The 16,829-nt window shown below is 42.0% G+C and overlaps 1 protein-coding gene across 2 annotated transcripts; it reads right to left on the bottom strand.

Moving 5' to 3' along the window:
- Positions 1-1,176: 1,176 nt before the first annotated feature.
- On the bottom strand, positions 1,177-16,783 carry nol8 (nucleolar protein 8). Of its 2 annotated transcripts, none has more exons than XM_084063377.1 (18): positions 16,749-16,783; positions 14,872-15,050; positions 13,499-13,561; positions 12,979-13,057; positions 12,240-12,402; positions 11,459-11,778; positions 10,677-10,939; positions 8,744-10,182; positions 8,238-8,399; positions 7,127-7,240; positions 6,906-7,002; positions 5,928-6,063; positions 5,533-5,610; positions 4,636-4,985; positions 3,152-3,281; positions 2,246-2,307; positions 1,635-1,717; positions 1,177-1,498 (listed from the first exon to the last, which is right to left on the bottom strand). In XM_084063377.1, exons 2-18 carry the CDS (start codon positions 14,990-14,992, stop codon positions 1,433-1,435), a joined length of 3,726 nt encoding a protein of 1,241 aa, XP_083919503.1. In that variant the 5' UTR covers positions 14,993-15,050; positions 16,749-16,783; the 3' UTR covers positions 1,177-1,432. The 2 variants fall into 2 exon arrangements, with proteins under 2 accessions (XP_083919503.1, XP_083919502.1); XM_084063376.1 differs by lacking the exon at positions 16,749-16,783 and adding an exon at positions 16,312-16,376.
- Between the last annotated feature and the right edge of the window lie 46 nt (positions 16,784-16,829).

Below are 16,829 nucleotides of genomic sequence, written 5' to 3'. Positions count from 1 at the left end.
TTTACTCTATTTGTCACTAAGTAGTCTATATTGTTATGTTACTTGAATGCATACCACTATGTTAATTTGTATAGCCCTAAAGTTGAAGTTTTTGGCAAGTCTTGGAGTGTGCATGTGTATGTTTATATTGTATTTAGTTTATTAAAATGATACATAAGATACATTGTGGGCTTTTTCTCCGATTTTTCTCTGCAATCATCCCCACAACTATAGATCTATAAATCAATAAATCTGGGGGAAAATGTAATACCATACATTATTTATGACTGCAGCCATATTGCCAAAATAGAAATGAAAGCTCAAACTGACCAAATGTGTTCATATTGCTTAAAAAGCAGACTTTTTGCCATAACAGTAAGCTGTCACTGTAAAAGTCATAGTAAAACTCATTTTCGCGCGGCGTCCATCTTGGAAATATGCAAATTAAAGGACCAGACACACCCAATCATAAAGATAAGTATTCCATTGAGTTTCTCATGCTCTGAAACCATGAAATAGACACCAAGTTTTTATTTCTAGCCCATGTGGTTGAAAAGTTATTGCCAAAGCTATTTTCTGATAGGGGCCAATATTGAGGCGGCCATATTGGATTTCCAGCAGCAAGTTGACCGGGTTGTCCATATAGGTTGTGATCCTACTGGGTCATAGATATTATTTCTGGTGGCCAACCTTTTATGGCAGGGCAAATGCAGCATACCCCTCTTTGCCCCTGGGTACTGATAGGGGCCAATATTGAGGCGGCCATATTGGATTTCCAGCAAAAAATTGACCGGGTTGTCCATATAGGTTGTGATCCTACGGGGTCATAGATATTATTTCTGGTGGCCAACCTTTTATAGCAGAGCAAATGCAGCATACCCCCCTTTGCCCCCTGGGTACCTGTCATTTGTCGACTAGGGTTCATGTCATTTACTCTGGTCTGACACTTTATAAGTCACTCTGGATAAGAGTGTCTGCTCTGCTGAATGCCTAAATTGTAAACTGCAAAGGGCTTGATATACTTCATTGCACGCGGCGCCACGCATTGTGCAGATCGTCTATTTTCAGTGTGTGACACTGGCACACATGAACTAAATCCGGTTTCTTATTTTTGTAGGACAGTATTTGTATGTTTAGGACAGACAATGTTTAGAAACATGTTGATTCATCAGAAAAATCACATGAGTTTTATTTAAGGTTTCATTTTCATTTATTTTTTCAGTTCAGCTTCACAGTCTAACAGACATAGAATGTTTGAGGCCTGAAAAATGGAATCAAAAGCAAAAATCAAAATTATGATAAGAGAAATTAAAGTGAACATGTATCATAAACTGTTCCCTGTAGACGACTGTGGTTGTACTGGTCAGCTCCCAGTGTCCAACAGTAGAAGATTGTGGTTGTACTGGTCAACTCCCTGTGTCCAACAGTAGAAGAGTGGTTGTACTGGTTGTGTTCAGCTTCTGTGAGAAAAGTTAAAGTTGCCTTTCTTCCGGGCTTCTCTATGTTTCTTACGGTAGTCCTGCACACACGCACGCGTACACACACACACACACACACACAATCTTCAATACAGATTTTTTTATAAACTGGTATGTATAAACTTTATAATCATCATTCCACACTAACAGCAGAAGGTCAACAGAAAGCGTGGATACCTGGATGAGAGAATGCCTCTGCTCCTCCCATGCCTCCTGTTGCTCCCCAAGCTCAGAGGAACGACAGAATAACCTTGGCCCCTCTGTCAGAGGAGAGACGACAGGAGAGGAGGACAATGGAGGAGAGGAGAGAAGGAGGGGAAGACGTGGAGAGGAGGATGATAGGGGAGAGAAGGAGATTATACGGATAAGGGCTTATTTTGCATTTAGGCGCTGTCGGGCAGAAACCTTGTATCTCCATGTTTCAACTTTTTATGTTTTTTTCATAAGCTTACAAGACCAACATGCGATTATTTGGGACGTGCGGTGAAGTTGAGGGGCGGTCCCGTGAAATTGTCGCGCTCGTGCTCGTTTGTGCACATGCACACGTGCGGCAAGAGCTGGATTGTGGTGAGCTCCCCCCCCCCCCCCCGCTACGCGTAGGACAAAACAACTATGATCGTGACACGATCAACGACCCTTTGTCTTATTTTTTTATGTTTGTGTGTGTTGTTTATGTGTGTGTTTGTATGTGTGTTTATATTTGTGTATGTGTTTGCGTGCGTTTGTGTGTTTATATGTGTGTGTATGTATGTATGCAAGTGTGTGTTTACTGTATGTGTTTGTCTTACCTTTCAGTCTGTAGTCCTCAGCACAAAAGAAGAAGAAATCTTTCTTAACTGGAGTTGGAGGCCTACACACACACACACACACACACACACACACACACACACACACACACACACACACACACACACACACACACACACACACACACACACACACACACACACACACACACACACACACACACACACACACACACACACACACACACACACACACACACACACACAATGTAGAATAAGTAAATACAAAGTAGATACATATAATATACAGCAACAAGCCGAATAATCTCATTCAGGTTGAAGCAGCACACAAAATAATCATTTAAAAATGACAATAAAAGTAATCCATTAGCTTCTAGGATTAGAACTGCGTCTATAGCAACGTAAACAGAATGCCTGGTCTGACCAATAAGAATAAAGTACTTTTAAAAAGCCATCTAATAATAACAAACCATTTCTCAACGTTATTTTTTTTTATTTTGAGGGTCCCCAGTAAAATTAGGTAATATAGCATATTCTATATACTGTACATCAATCAGTACATCATCAAAATGTGGAATATCTTTGAAACATTAACAACACAAATCTTGTATGGGGGTCCCTGGTATGGGGGGGTCCCTGGTACAAAATATATTTTCTAATCTCACAATTCTGCTGTACCACTGCCTTAAACATGTAGTGTTGTTATTAGTAGGAATAAACACAGAAGCACCCGGGAGGAAGTGGACTAAGAAAGGGGAGGTACCAAACATAGTTCCTGTTTCTACACAAAAAAGGAGGTGGTGCCCCCAGAGGCAATCGGGAACCGAATGGGTTCCCAGATTGAAATAGAATATACATATTAATTTGTGGGTCCTTGACATGAAAATGTTTGCAACAGTAGTGTAATAAGTAATGATGTAATCGTACTCTGTGGTGGTCTCTCTGCTCTCCTCCTCTTCCTCCTCATGTTGCTCCTCTTCATCAGAGCTGCTGTCTTGGAAACGAGGGTCTGTTTGCCACGACACCTTAGGTCCATGGAGAGCTTCCACACTGTACTCTGATCCACACACGCACACACACACACACTTATCATGAGGCAGGGAAATTAACTAAAAACGTATTGACTCCGACATTTAGAACGTCTAACCAAATTAATGAATCTTGCTCATTTAGGTTAATCGAACAATCAATAAGCAACTTATATATACTTAGGCTATATACTATATATATCCCATTATATCATCAACAAATCATACCAAAGACTATAAAATCCCTGCTTGGTACTCAGCACAAGGGTTGGATTGGGGGTAAAGCCCTGCAACATAGCGTCATGTCCATGTACATCAAGCCGCCTCACGCTACAGACACAGGACAGGAGATAGGCTCCTGCCCTGAGGGCCACATGACTAAATCGATCAGTCTGATTAACCTGTCTTATACTTCGTTATCCAATGGTGGTATGCAAAAATAGCGACATAAATAGTGAAAATAGCTGATCTATAAGCTTTGCTATTTTCATATATTTTTTTATTTTCAAATAATCATTCATTAATCATAATCGAGGCAAACGTTTGAAACAAACTTTGAAATAATTGTCATATTGATTTGAAGTCCTATCGTGATATCCTATTTAAAAACCAGATAGGATAACAGTGACGGATTAGACACAGTCTATAAACTATAGTGATATTGATAATAAGTGTACAAAACATTTTGACAAGCTGGGATGTTCTGGATGTTCTATCATGGATCAGACATGATCAATATGTATGCTGATTGATGAGTGTGTACTCGGAGTCTGACTATAGGCTAGCTGTTTTCCATTCAACCAACAGGTTCCCTTCATTCTCCAGGGCCCAGGCTGCCACCTGCTGGACAAATTCTGATACAACAGCAGAAACAGTTTTAACTAAGTATCTTATATATTTATATCTCCTCTCTATCTGTGCAAGTATACATATGCAAAAAAAAAACGTTTGACTTTATATAGATCTAGTTTATAAGTAGCCCCTCAAGTCAAAGCATGCTTGGCGTCAGTCCTGCGTCAAGCTGTCAGTGGATTTATTTTCCAGTAACAACCTCCTCACTGCACAATATCTCCACTTATCACATGACATGTCAATACTTTTTACTCTCCCGTTATATCCACTTTAAACTCTGGTCTCCCTATTTTGGGCATTTCATTATAGGCAATTATGTCAATTTCATTTTGTTTTCAAATTGTTCCAAAAAATGTCTTGAAAATATTTAGGCCATCTACAATTGCACGTGTTGTGATGTGACACATTGTGAGCTTGTAGATTGCAGATGCATGACACTATGATGACGGAGGGGATTAGAACCAGCAACCTTCAGCTCACAAACCTGCTCCTTTAACCTCTGGACCTGCATGTCACTGGCCCGTTCTTTACCTGTTTCCTGTTTGCTTTCTGGTTGGGCGTCGTCTGAGAAGAAGGAGAACTTGAAGCCCAGGCCCTCGTCCTGTTGTCCTGCAGCGAGGTCAGTCATGTAGGTGGACATCAGGACGTCCGTCTCTGTCCTCTGTCCTTCATCACTCTGCTCTTCCTCCTTCTCCTCCTCCTCCATCTTGTCCCAGCGCAGACTCTCAATCCCTTCTCCTCTGTTGTCGCTCTTCTCATCCGTCTTGTGGTCTGTAGGACCGAAGGCAGCCTTCAGGTCCACGGAGATGTCATAGTAGATCTCTGTGGAAACCTCTGGAAGCTTCTCTGCTTCCTCCCTCTTCTTCTTCCTGGAGGCTTTACTGAGGGACACAAATTAAACTCTAATGAAACTCTTTAAACTCCATTATACCTCATTGAACACCCATTTAACTCCAGCAAACTCCATTAAGCCTCATTAAACTCCATTAGCCATTAAAATGCATTTAACTCCATTAATCTTTGATAAAACAGAATACCATTCAATTAAAACCTCATTATGCTCAGTTAAATTCCATTAAATTACTTAGTAATGTACTTTAAATGCTGTTGAACCTCATGAAACTGCATCAAAACTCAGTTACTCTAGTAAGCACTATAACTCTAACGTTCACCGCTGTTTCGGTGAGGACTCTGCCATCCACGCGAGTTAGAACAACTTGTAAAACAATATCTTTATCGTGCTTGGTATGGACTGCCCTGAAAACATCATCAAAACGCACACCATTCATTAAACCCACTTGTTAAATCACTTTGCCCTCTTAAATTCATTACAAATTATTATATTACATTACACCTCATAAAAACCTAAACTACATAACATTATTTAAACCTCATTTTGGAAGAGAAGAGAAAAGGAGTGTGTTATACCTCTCCTTGGGTTGTTCTTCTGTTTTTGTCTCGAAGGCGACGTGTTCTTGTCTGCTGGGATCATAATGTAACACATCTCTACACACACACACACACACACACACACACACACACACACACACACACACACACACACACACACACACACACACACACACACACACACACACACACACACACACACACACACACACACACACACACAGTTAGTTACTTGACAGACAAAAATATCACATTTAGAAAGTGTGTAGGTGTGTTATCTGAATATGTTGGTCTTGCTGTGTGTGTGTGTGTGTGTGTGTGTGTGTGTGTGTGTGTGTGTGTGTGTGTGTGTGTGTGTGTGTGTGTGTGTGTGTGTGTGTGTGTGTGTGTGTGTGTGTGTGTGTGTGTATTACCTGAAGGTCTTGGTCTTGCTGGGTGTGTGTGTGGTGGTGGGTGCGTCCAGGTTGATGTTCAGGACACTGGAGAGGATGGAGAGATTCTTGTTCTTCTCTTCCACCAAATCCCCCTTCTCTCCTTCCTTCCGACTCCCTGAAGAACGACAGAATAGACCTTCACAAACCCCAACCAAACCACAGAGCCACACCCAGATATCGGTTTGGATGATTTACAGTCTATTGGTCGAGACCACTTCAACCCCAACGGTCCCTATTCTGAGGGAACAATCGTCAGAAATATCGGATCTATAAGCGTTTTGAGCTTATAAATCCGCTATTTCCGCTTATAGATCCGCTTATAGATTCCGCTTATAGATTGGCGATTTCTGACAAAGAGATTCGGTGTAGAAGGAAACAGCAGACCAAGTGCAGTTGTAACTCAAGTTCGTTTCACTAAGAATAGAGGGCTTAAGTGGTTTAGATGTTAAGATGATAACGTGTTTCTCCCCATGCTCAACTTTGATCAATTTTAGTCTTGTACTATTGTTATTATTGTTTTTTTCTTCATAAAGTTGATTCCTTCTTCGTAGCAGCTTTGAGTACTTAGAAAAGCACTACTGGTATATAAATCCGAGTTATTAGTATTATTGGGTTAGGCATATTCTTTGACTTTTTTTCCCCCCCACGACATCAGCAAGTATGCAGCTGATGTGACCCAATTTTTACCACTTTCAATCTGGCATCCCTATTTTGGGCATGTCATTATAGAAAAAAATAGCCGACCTATAGGCTCACAAAACGCCGCAACGCAACGTGTTGAGAGCTTGTGGATCGGTTACATTGGTATCAGTTGGGCTCTACCAAATACAACCAATCTTATCCTGTTGTACTGGGAACTGACCTTCTACTGTTGTACTGTCTGGGAATGGGAGCTGACCAGTACAACCAGTAGGGTTTAGTGTGACTATAACAGTAACTGATAAAGCATTTCTTCACCTGGACCTTCTTCTCCCTCTTCTTCATCACTATCCAGGAAGCGTGAGTCCATCTGGAAACGCTGGTCTGTCCCGAACCGAGACTGGAGCGCCATCAGCTACAAACACACAACATAACACACGACACAACACCAATTATATAATTTATTCTGATCTTAGACCTAGACTCTGGATAAGAGCATCTGATGAATAGCTTATGTAGTATGATGTAATGAGTCTCACCTTCTGTCCAGCTCTGCCTTCAAACTGAGGTTTGATCTGAAACCTGCTGTCTTCTTCTTCATCATCATCACCACCCTCATCATCACTGTCAAACAGCTTAGAGCCTGACGGCTTCTGGAAAGACATGACCTTTACAGAGTCAGAGAGCGTACAAATGAAACCAAATGGACCCGTCCGTGGCCTACACAGGCAAACTGGGGGTCGTTGAAATTAACCCATTAAAACTGGGAAAGTATTTTGTGTCATTTTAGATTTGAGTGTTGGCTATTAAAGAATAGCAGATATACAAGCTCACAGCGAGCTTGTACATCTATTTTTGAAAAATCTTGAAAGTGTGCGAACTACTGATTTAGATGGCCTTTTGTAGAATCGGCCTCAGGTCTTAACACATTGGCTGCCATGGACGCAGATCTGCGTTCTTTTGCGTCCTTAGAGCGCACGCTGCCAAGAACGCAGATCTGCGTTCTTTCCAAAAAAAAAATGTTTCAAAATAAACGTTTTTTTTTTTTTTTTTTTTTTGACCCAAAGACCAAGGAGATATGATTTTTCGAAGATTTAGACTCCCACACACTTCCTTGTTAACTTAAAACTTAAAAATTCTGTATCTCGGCTCCTGAGTACTTTTTTTTCCATTGAAAAAGTCTGGCAGTCTACTGTAGAAAAAAAAAAAAAAGATGGCAGCCAATGTGTTAATGGGTTCAAATGTTTGGGAACCACTGCTGTAGATAAACCACATCATTTAACAGATCCATCTTCAATTAATGCCCTACTTCATCATAAAAGAGTGTCACACAGAATCGCTGATTTACCTGCTCACAGCGCGTTGCATTGTAGATTGGCTATATTCACTATTTTACTTTTCTTTTGTTTTTTAAATAATAATAAAAAAGGAACAGTTTGGGACATAAAAGATTTCCACCTGACAGCAGCGATATTCTAGATTCATCTTTTGGTTCTGATCCATTCAATTCCTCAAGATTCGATTCAAAACAATCCCTATCAATTTGAGCCCTTTTAAAATAAAAACACTAGGCATTAAGCAATACATGAAATCGATTTTCCCTCCCAACCCTAATGAATGAATACACATTTATCAGCCACGCCCACTTACCTTCACACTGGAAGCTGCTGCTTCATCCCCAGAGTCCTTGTCGTTTAGTTGGCTGTCCCCAAGCAGGTTTTTTTTCACTGAAGTCTGTTTGACTTCATCGTCATCGTCATCATCATCAGAGCCGAAGACGATGTGTTTACCTTTCCCTGCTGCTGGAGTGTCCTGATAGAAACATAATAATAATAAAAGTCCGAACGTAATGACAGGATGAGTCGGCCTAACGAAACACGCGTGAAAATATGCTGCTATAGTGATGTACTGTTCACAAAGAAGGGAATAATAACTTTTATCTATTCAATAGTTCATAAATAACATTATTATGTTTATTCATACATTTGCTTTCTAGTTTCTACCGTCTGCCTGATACGCCGTTGCATGATGGTGTCGCTTGCCGACAAGATCTGTTCTTGTCAACAAGTCACACCGCCGTGCAACAGCATATAACCTAGGCCTACTGTAAGTAGAGAGGGAGAGAAGAGGGAGATCAGATGTAGAGAGATAGTCACCACATTGCCCAGAGCTCCCTGAATGATCTTCTTGTGCTGTTCAACCAGCTGGACTCTGTGCTCCATGGCCGCCAGGCGCCTCAGGTTCGACTGTCTCTGCTTCTCTTCATCCTGCTCTTCACCCACTCTGACGGGACGCTCCTCTTCCTCACTGGACGAGTCGTCAGAGCTCGTCTCGTTGACCGGCGGGAGAGTGTTGGTGACGTGCTGCGTCTCTGAGCTTTCTGTCTCCGTCTCCTGTAGTTTTAAAGACGTTTGTGCCGTTTGCGGTTTTGAAGGCATTTTTGTCTCCTGTAGTTTTGAAGACGTTTCTGTCTCCTCTGTTTCTGAGGACGTCTCCTCTGTTTCTGAGGACGTCTCCTCTGTTTCTGAGGACGTCTCCTGTGGTTCTGAAGACGTTTGCGTATCCTTTGGTTTTGAAGAGGTTTCTGTCCTCAGTGTCACTGCTGCATTCTGTGACTCTGTCGTGTTTAAGGCAGTCTGTCTCGGTTCGTTCATTCTCTCCTCTTTGGTCTCTCTCTCTATTTTCTCCATCAGTTTCTTTGTCCCCTGGAAAGCAGGGAGAGATGTCAGCTTCTTCTTTTTCACTTCCTTTGGCTCGTCATCGTCGCTGGTGCCGACCCTGATGGCCGCCAGGATCTCGTCTGGCGTGGTTCCCTTTTTGGGGGGTCGTGGCTTGGTGTCGGCGCAAGGGATGCTGGGAAGTGGAGTTTCTGTTGATCTGGAACTGATGTCGGCGGCCAGTGTTTGTGTTGTTGAGAAGGTGCTCGGTGTGGGCGGACTTCCTGGCTGGGTGGTGCTGGGGATTGTGGGAAGAGTCGTTTGTGAGTCTGAAGCCAGCTGCTGCAGGTCAGCCAGAGAGATCTCCAGTCTGGTACAGTTTGAGAAGAGAGCCTCATACTCACTGTCACCTTCATCACTGTCATCGTCGTCGTCGTCATCATCCTCACTACCATCATCATCATCAGTTTCACCACCACCATCAGCAGCAGCAGTAGGAGTCTTCTGAACATTTTCTGCTTGTGAAATGTCTATGTCAGAGCTACTGTCTGCATCTTCATTATCATCATCACTGCTGTCATCATCATCAGTTTCACCACCACCATCAGCACCACCATCAGCAGCAGCAGGAGTCTTCTGAACATTTTCTCCTTGTGAAATGTCTATGTCAGAGCTACTGTCAGCATCATCATCATCCTCCTCCTCCTCATCTCTCTCAGACTCTGAGGAAGGTGAGTCCGTTCCAGATGCTATCTCCACCTGGCTGAGGCTCTTCAGACGTTCTCCCTGCACCTCCTCTGTGGGCCCTGTGTTCTCCTCCTTCCCTCTCCTCCCCCAGGCTGTGTGAGGAGCGGGAGGAGGACCAGGTCTCTTGGAGGTCAGGAGTTCATCAGTGTCTGCCGAGTCATAGTCTTCCTCATCTTCATCAGCCAAGACACCTGGAACCACAATCACAATCACACTTTAAGTTTCTTTACAACAGATTATTATTTTGATAGTCTACTGTTTAGACTGATGCTAGCTTCTTGGTTTACCTGTGATCCTAGTTTACTGAGGCACTGCACTGTCGCTCGGCATTTGAAGCATGCGTTTACCTTGCTTATTGTAAGTCAGTCTGGGGCATCTGCTAAATGCTTAAATTGTAACCCTAGTTGTCAGAGATCTCTAGTACTGCTGGTTTTCTATCCTACCAGGAACTCTAGTACTGATGGTTTTCAATCCTACCAGGGCCTCTAGTACTAATGGTTTTCAATCCTACCAGGAACTCTAGTACTGCTGGTTTTCTAACCTACCAGGACCTCTTGTACTGCTGGTTTAGACTGGTTTGGTTCCGTTTGTACACTCTCAAGAGTTATGGGGGACCACATGCATAGCAAACTGGGCGTCCTTGAAATTAAAACATTTAACAACCACTGTGATAGAATACGGTTACCTTTCTGCTGCTGCCGGGACCTGGCAGAATTGACCAGGAAGTCTTCTCCAACCACTTCCATATGATCATCATCCACGTCCTGCCCCAGTGCACCCTGGGAGCTGCGTTGGCTCTTCACTAGCCTGCGGATTTCCTCATCTGAATCGCTGTCGTCGTTCAACACGCACACCGCCTTCGCTCGCCTCGCTCCCGCTCTGCTGTCCCCGTTATGCAGAGGAGTGCTGGGAACGTCTGGAGCCTTAGACCCATCAGAAACACCAGGCCTACAACCACAATGAGAAGCAGATAAGTAGAAAGACTGACCTAGGATCAGAACAACAAGTAGAAAGACTGACCTAGGATCAGAACCAGGATGAGACAGACTGGTAGGACTTGTGTGGAGTATGTTTCATGCTTTATACTCGTATAACGTGATGTAACAATAAAGAATCTTGTGTCTTCTACAGCAGTGCTTCTTAAACATGTTCCTGTCAAGGAATCCCAAATAGATTTTTGGCCACGAGAGTCCCTCTTTTCAGGGTGTTTCGACTGGGATAGGATAGGTTTAGGCATTGTTTATGTGAGGTTCAGGTTAGGGATAGGCATATTAAGGGTGGAAAGAGGGAGTCCTATTTGAAAAGATTTTATGCTAGGTACCCCATAAGAGACGGTTTTCTTTTCTCAAAAATAGCTGCTATATAGCAGCTATTTTCTTTTCTGTTTCTCATCTTGCTCCCACTTTTGAGAACCACTGTTCAACAGTAACAGGAGGTCATCTGAACGTGTACAGTCTCAACAACTACCTGACAGCTGCATCGTCCGCAGCAGGGTGGGCGGAGCCCGGGGGCGTGTCCTCAGAGGCTGCTGTCCGTCTCCTCTTGGGCCTCCAGGGAATGGACGGAGGAAACTCACCCCGCCTCTTCTTGCTGATGTCATCGTCGCCTCCCGTCAGCTCCCAGGTGAGCATGGAGACGGGGGTGGGGGGCTCCTCGGGGGTCTCCAGTCTCTTGATGTTGTGGGAGTGTTTGGACGGGTCGTAAGACAACGTTTTGCTCCGGTTCCCACGACGGACCTTCAGCTCAAGCACGGGGAGAACCCGCCCGAACTTACTGACCACCCAGCCCTGTCACCACACACACACACACACAGACGTTGTTAAAATAAGTGTTAAATACCGGTAGCTCTTCAGGTTGGGATACCAATTTTAACCAATTAGGAATAAGACCTCATACAGGATAAACAAGTGAAATTGTAAAGGGATGAAACAAATGAATGAGCAGACACAATTGGAACTGAAACACAAGCTGATAAAAATGATCTTTGTGGGTTTCTCTCTCCTGATTGGATGAAATGTGCCCACCTGAAAAGGTATTTTCTGTTTCTGAGCTTAACAATTAAGAAACTTGTTTAAGCCAAGAAAGATATTTAACAACTTACAATCGGCTATTTTCACATTGAAACACCGTCATGAAATATAAAACAGTATAGTGGTTAACACCGCTCACACACAAACATAATTAATTTCTTTCCCTCTATTATTTAATTACTGTATAAATAAGCTACAATATGAAACCCAAGTGAGACCTCGTGTCCTGGTACTTCAGTTCCTGGTACGGCTGCCTTCATGTGGAAGTTCTCCACTCCTGCATTCTTCAGTGACTCCAGAACCTCCTGCTTGTGGTCTGGAAGCTGCTGCAGCTGCCTCTGCTCTGACAGGACCTGCCTCTCTTGCCTCTCTTCTGCTAGCCTGGGACACACAAACCAGTGGTGTAAAGTAACCAAGTACATTTACTCAAGTACTGTACTTAATTACTACATCTACTCCACTACATCACAGAGGCAAATATTGCACTTTTACTCCACTACAATTATTTGAAAACTTTACTAGTTACTTTGTATATTTTGATTATTATTACAAAACATACATTAACCACATTAACCACTTCAATCCTATATACATTTCGGTCATTCGAAAATAGCCGATCTACAAGCTCACAATGTGACGCATTGTGAGCTTGAAGATCTGCTATTTTCAAAAGATTTGATAACTTGTGAAATTAGTAAAACATTTTAATACTTTTTCCACCATTGCACACACATACCATCTGATTTGACTGATTGGATAAATATAATGTATGTCATCATAAGAGAATCTGACCTCATATAACTGCAATATACACACAGTATCATTAAGTAATGATACACCAGAGGCTTTAGGTGTGTGTGTGTGTGTGTGTGTGTGTGTGTGTGTGTGTGTGTGTGTGTGTGTGTGTGTGTGTGTGTGTGTGTGTGTGTGTGTACATACAGTACATCATGTACTAACTTGTCTAGGAAGCTCTCCTTGGCTGCTTCTATCTGCAATGTTCCTCCTTTCCATTTAGCATTATTCAACACACTCGTACCTGTAAACAACAACAAAAACAAACAACACTCACATTCAATCACAGACACTAATATATAGATAACAAAAAGCTAACATACAGGGTAAAGTTAGAACAACTAGGAATGCACCGATTGGAACATTCTGGGCCCGATACCGATTTTAACAATTTTGTTTTTGTTGTCATTCACTCCCCATTTTGTGCCAGGCAAACAAATGAATCTTCATTGTAAAAATAAATACAGTTTACAAATACAAATTTTCGGCTGATTAATCAAAAGAGCAATGGAAAGTGTATGCCACAAACACCATGAAATGGGATGAGTGCGTGTGCGTGTGTTTTTATACTAAATTAATTCCACATCGCAACTCGTATGCAATTTTCTCTAATCAGACAACGTATATTTCAAATGCCATATTCTAATAAAATCGAAATAGTAACATGTTAATGAAGAGATCTTACATCTTCTGAACTCTGCATCTGTGATGGTGATGTTGACGTAACCAAAGGTCTTGTATGGAACTCCTGCAGAGAGACACAGTCAATGTACAACTCATTCGCAAGGCTTCTTAGTGTCAAGTGTACTTTTTTTTGTATGCTCTTAAAGCAATCCATAACTTTTTGTGTGTGAATAAAAGATGATTTGAACCCATCAGTATGGAAGAGTATGTCAATGCAATAGAACTAACATCTGCAGTCTGTTGAGAAGATTAGATCCTGTGGTCAAGTGGGACGCCTACTGGTTGACAAGTGGTACTGCCTGAAGGTCAAAATTCTGTTTCCCCTCTGAGCATGCATGCATAATCTATATTACAGGGGTCCCCAGCCTTTTTTGCCCCAAGGCCCACTTTCACAGTCAACATGTTTGCGGACCACCGGTTAATTATCAACCCACAATTTATAGAGAATTCCTTTGATACTTAGTTACATAATGGGATATTTATATTGTTGTCCTATTACGTGACTTTTTCCTTTGCCTTTTTGTCTGTTCTTATGACTACATTTTGTAACAGCAAATCATTGTAGTTTGTAAGAAAAATATTTCTGATTTGCTCCTCCTTCATTTAAAAAGTTTGAACTCCATTGACAAGCGAAGCTATGTGATCACGCACAAGCTGGGAGAAGCAAGGTCTCAAGTCTCTCGCAGAATCCCTGCTCATGTTTAAAACATGTCAAATATGCCCCTGTTCACTCGCCATCACCACAGGTCCAGATTGGCTTTGAATGCAGCCACGCAATCTGTCCCTTCAGTGTAGAATTTGGGATTTTAACAATTGTGGTTCCTTAATGATTCCCTCTTAACGGTTCCTTTTAACCATTCCTATTTTTAAAAGAAATCGATATAATATAATTTTGGAAAATTCAAATCATACAATATTGCATACATATTATTGTATTGGTTCTCAAAGTAAAGTCCAGGGACCCTCTGGGTTAGTTGAGGGGGTTCCAAATGGACCCTTACAGATCTGAAACTCTGAGAGTGTACGAATTGAATAAGTACGGGGGGCGCGATTTTTAAAAATGTTTTTTTTTTTACCGACAGCAGCTGAAGTCCTTGTCATGTCTGTCTGTCTGTCTATCGGTCCCTCCTGGTACACACAACACCATTGACCATCTTAACAGGAAGGAAGCCGAAACGCTATTAATTAAAAAGTACCAGAAGGTTTTTTGTTTTTTTAACTGGCAATCTTGACTTAGGGAGGGAGATGGTCCGGTTGAGGGGGCATCGCCTCACGTGACGCCGGGCCTGGTCTCTGTAGTGATCCTACTGTTGTGTTCTGCTGTGTTCAGTTCAGTTTTACTGTGCTGATCTCAGGTCTGTGTAGTGATCCTACCCTGGTCGTCCCTCCTGGTTCGGAGCTCCACGTCCTCCACGTCTCCAAATTTGCCAAAGCGTTCCCTCAGGTCCTTCTGGGTAATGGTGTGGCTGAGTCCCCCCACGTACAGCCGTCTCATGACTGCAACCAACTGCAACCTCTGTGTCTGTCCGTCTGTCTGTCTGTGGGGCCTCAGTCTGCATGATGACAAACACAAAGACAGCACTCACATTACAATTACATAATGCATCGTTGCTGTCGGGCAGAAACCTCTTATCTCCATATTCTTAACTTTTTGTGTTTTTTAGTAAATTAATGTCCCACTTGATCATACTACAGCGTCACACAAAAGCATCAAAAGTAGCAGATCTGCAAGCTCAAAATGCGTCGCAAAGCGGCACGTTTTGAGCTTGTAGATCTGACACTTTTGCTAAATTTTTATTTTGAAATAATTTTCGCCCAAAAAGATAAAGAAAATCCAACTTTCATCGCCCCCCCGCCCACTTCGCCCGATCGCCGGCTCTCATAGACTTTCATTATATTTTGGGCGATGTTGCCCGGCATCGCCCGAGAGTTGCCCGCTGTTAAAACGCAGGGTCAGGTCTAGCCAACACCAACTTGGAACTCGGAAATCACTGCCCTCCACACTCTCCTATCCCATCAGACAGGGTCTTGAGCTCTACAGTGTTGTTAGCTAAGCTGTCGCGCCGCAGTGCAGTGGCCGAAGTGGCAAAATAGCTATTCAGGCTCAAAAGTGTATGATGCACTAAATCAGATGAAAATGTTCATGGAATTCCTGGGAAGATTGTTTTGTTTCAAAACGACAATCACAGAGTTGAAAACCAGCTGGAATTGTATTCCTTAAGAGAAGATAAGATAAGATAAGATCTTTGTTATTAACTTTATAACCTTAATTGATCCCCATGGAGAAACGTAAGTGGTAGCAGCAACAGCTGTAAGAATGAAACACAGGATAGCTCCAGGTAGTGATACTGTATACAACTAAGATTTAAAAATTAAATAATTAGACTTAGACTCTGAGACTAGACATCTGCACTCACTGGTCTGATTGAGTTAAAATATTCTATCAATAAATGTACAATCGATCACCAGTAAATATATGCATGAATATAGCTCTAATATACTGTATGTACAGACTATGACAGATATAGAATGATATACCATATGTACAGTGTGAGCTGGCCTTCAACAGTGGGTAATTGGGTACATTTACAAATTATGAATGTAAAGTACATCATTGTATGAGTAAATATGATCTGGTTTACATCATTATTAGCCTTGCAGTTTGCATGTTGCTAACAGGAAGAGTGGGCACCTCAATGTAAAATTGGCTGGAGTTCATTGGTGGAGTTAAAGTACAATATTTGCCTCTGAGATGTAGTGGAGTAGAAGTAAAATAACTGAAAATTGAAAATACTCCAGTAAAGTAAAACATACCTCAAAATTGTACTTAAGTACATTTACTTAGTTAATTTCCACCACTGGAGCAGCTGCTTTTTTTCCTTTCCCTTTTATTTGCCGATGGGTCGCAGATTGGTTTCTCATTAAAAAGTTAAAACTGTAATCTGGGTTCTGTGGAGCAGAACTGACAACCACTTGTTTAACAAGACAATACTAAATCCTTCGTTATTACAATCATGACACTGATTATTATAAAGATAAGCAGATAATAACACACCGAGTGGACATTATTAATTACAGGTTCCAATGTGGCTCAGAAGGAATTAAAGAGACAAACACATATACAGGTCAATAGTGTTGACACAACACCAACAGGAAAGTTTAAAAAAATCTCCAACTACATAAAACAATGACAAATGTTGAAGTTCTATTGTATTCATAATAAACCCAGAAGAAAATAAAGAAATGTTTACCTCACATGTATCCAGCACGAGTTACAATCATTCCTCTCCGGATGGAACTCACGGGAACAACCTTACATGGTTCCGGAGGAA

This window comes from Gymnoscopelus microlampas (genome assembly GCF_963454915.1).
Source record: "Gymnoscopelus microlampas genome assembly, chromosome: 7".
In the NCBI taxonomy this organism is placed as follows: Eukaryota; Metazoa; Chordata; class Actinopteri; order Myctophiformes; family Myctophidae; genus Gymnoscopelus; species Gymnoscopelus microlampas.
The sequence above is the reverse complement of the archived record's forward strand: the minus strand, read 5'-3'. Positions and strand labels throughout refer to the sequence as shown.

What these genes read in the sequence shown, in the direction of transcription:
- nol8 (XM_084063376.1), bottom strand. Translation starts at nt 16,334, where the DNA reads ATGTACTTAAGTACAATTTTGAG. An exon ending in TACTTAAGTACAATTTTGAG is followed by an intron (nt 15,051 to 16,311) that starts GTATGTTTTACT and finishes GTCATCATGCAG; the next exon opens with ACTGAGGCCCCACAGACAGA. An exon ending in AACCAGGAGGGACGACCAGG is followed by an intron (nt 13,562 to 14,871) that starts GTAGGATCACTA and finishes GTCTCTCTGCAG; the next exon opens with GAGTTCCATACAAGACCTTT.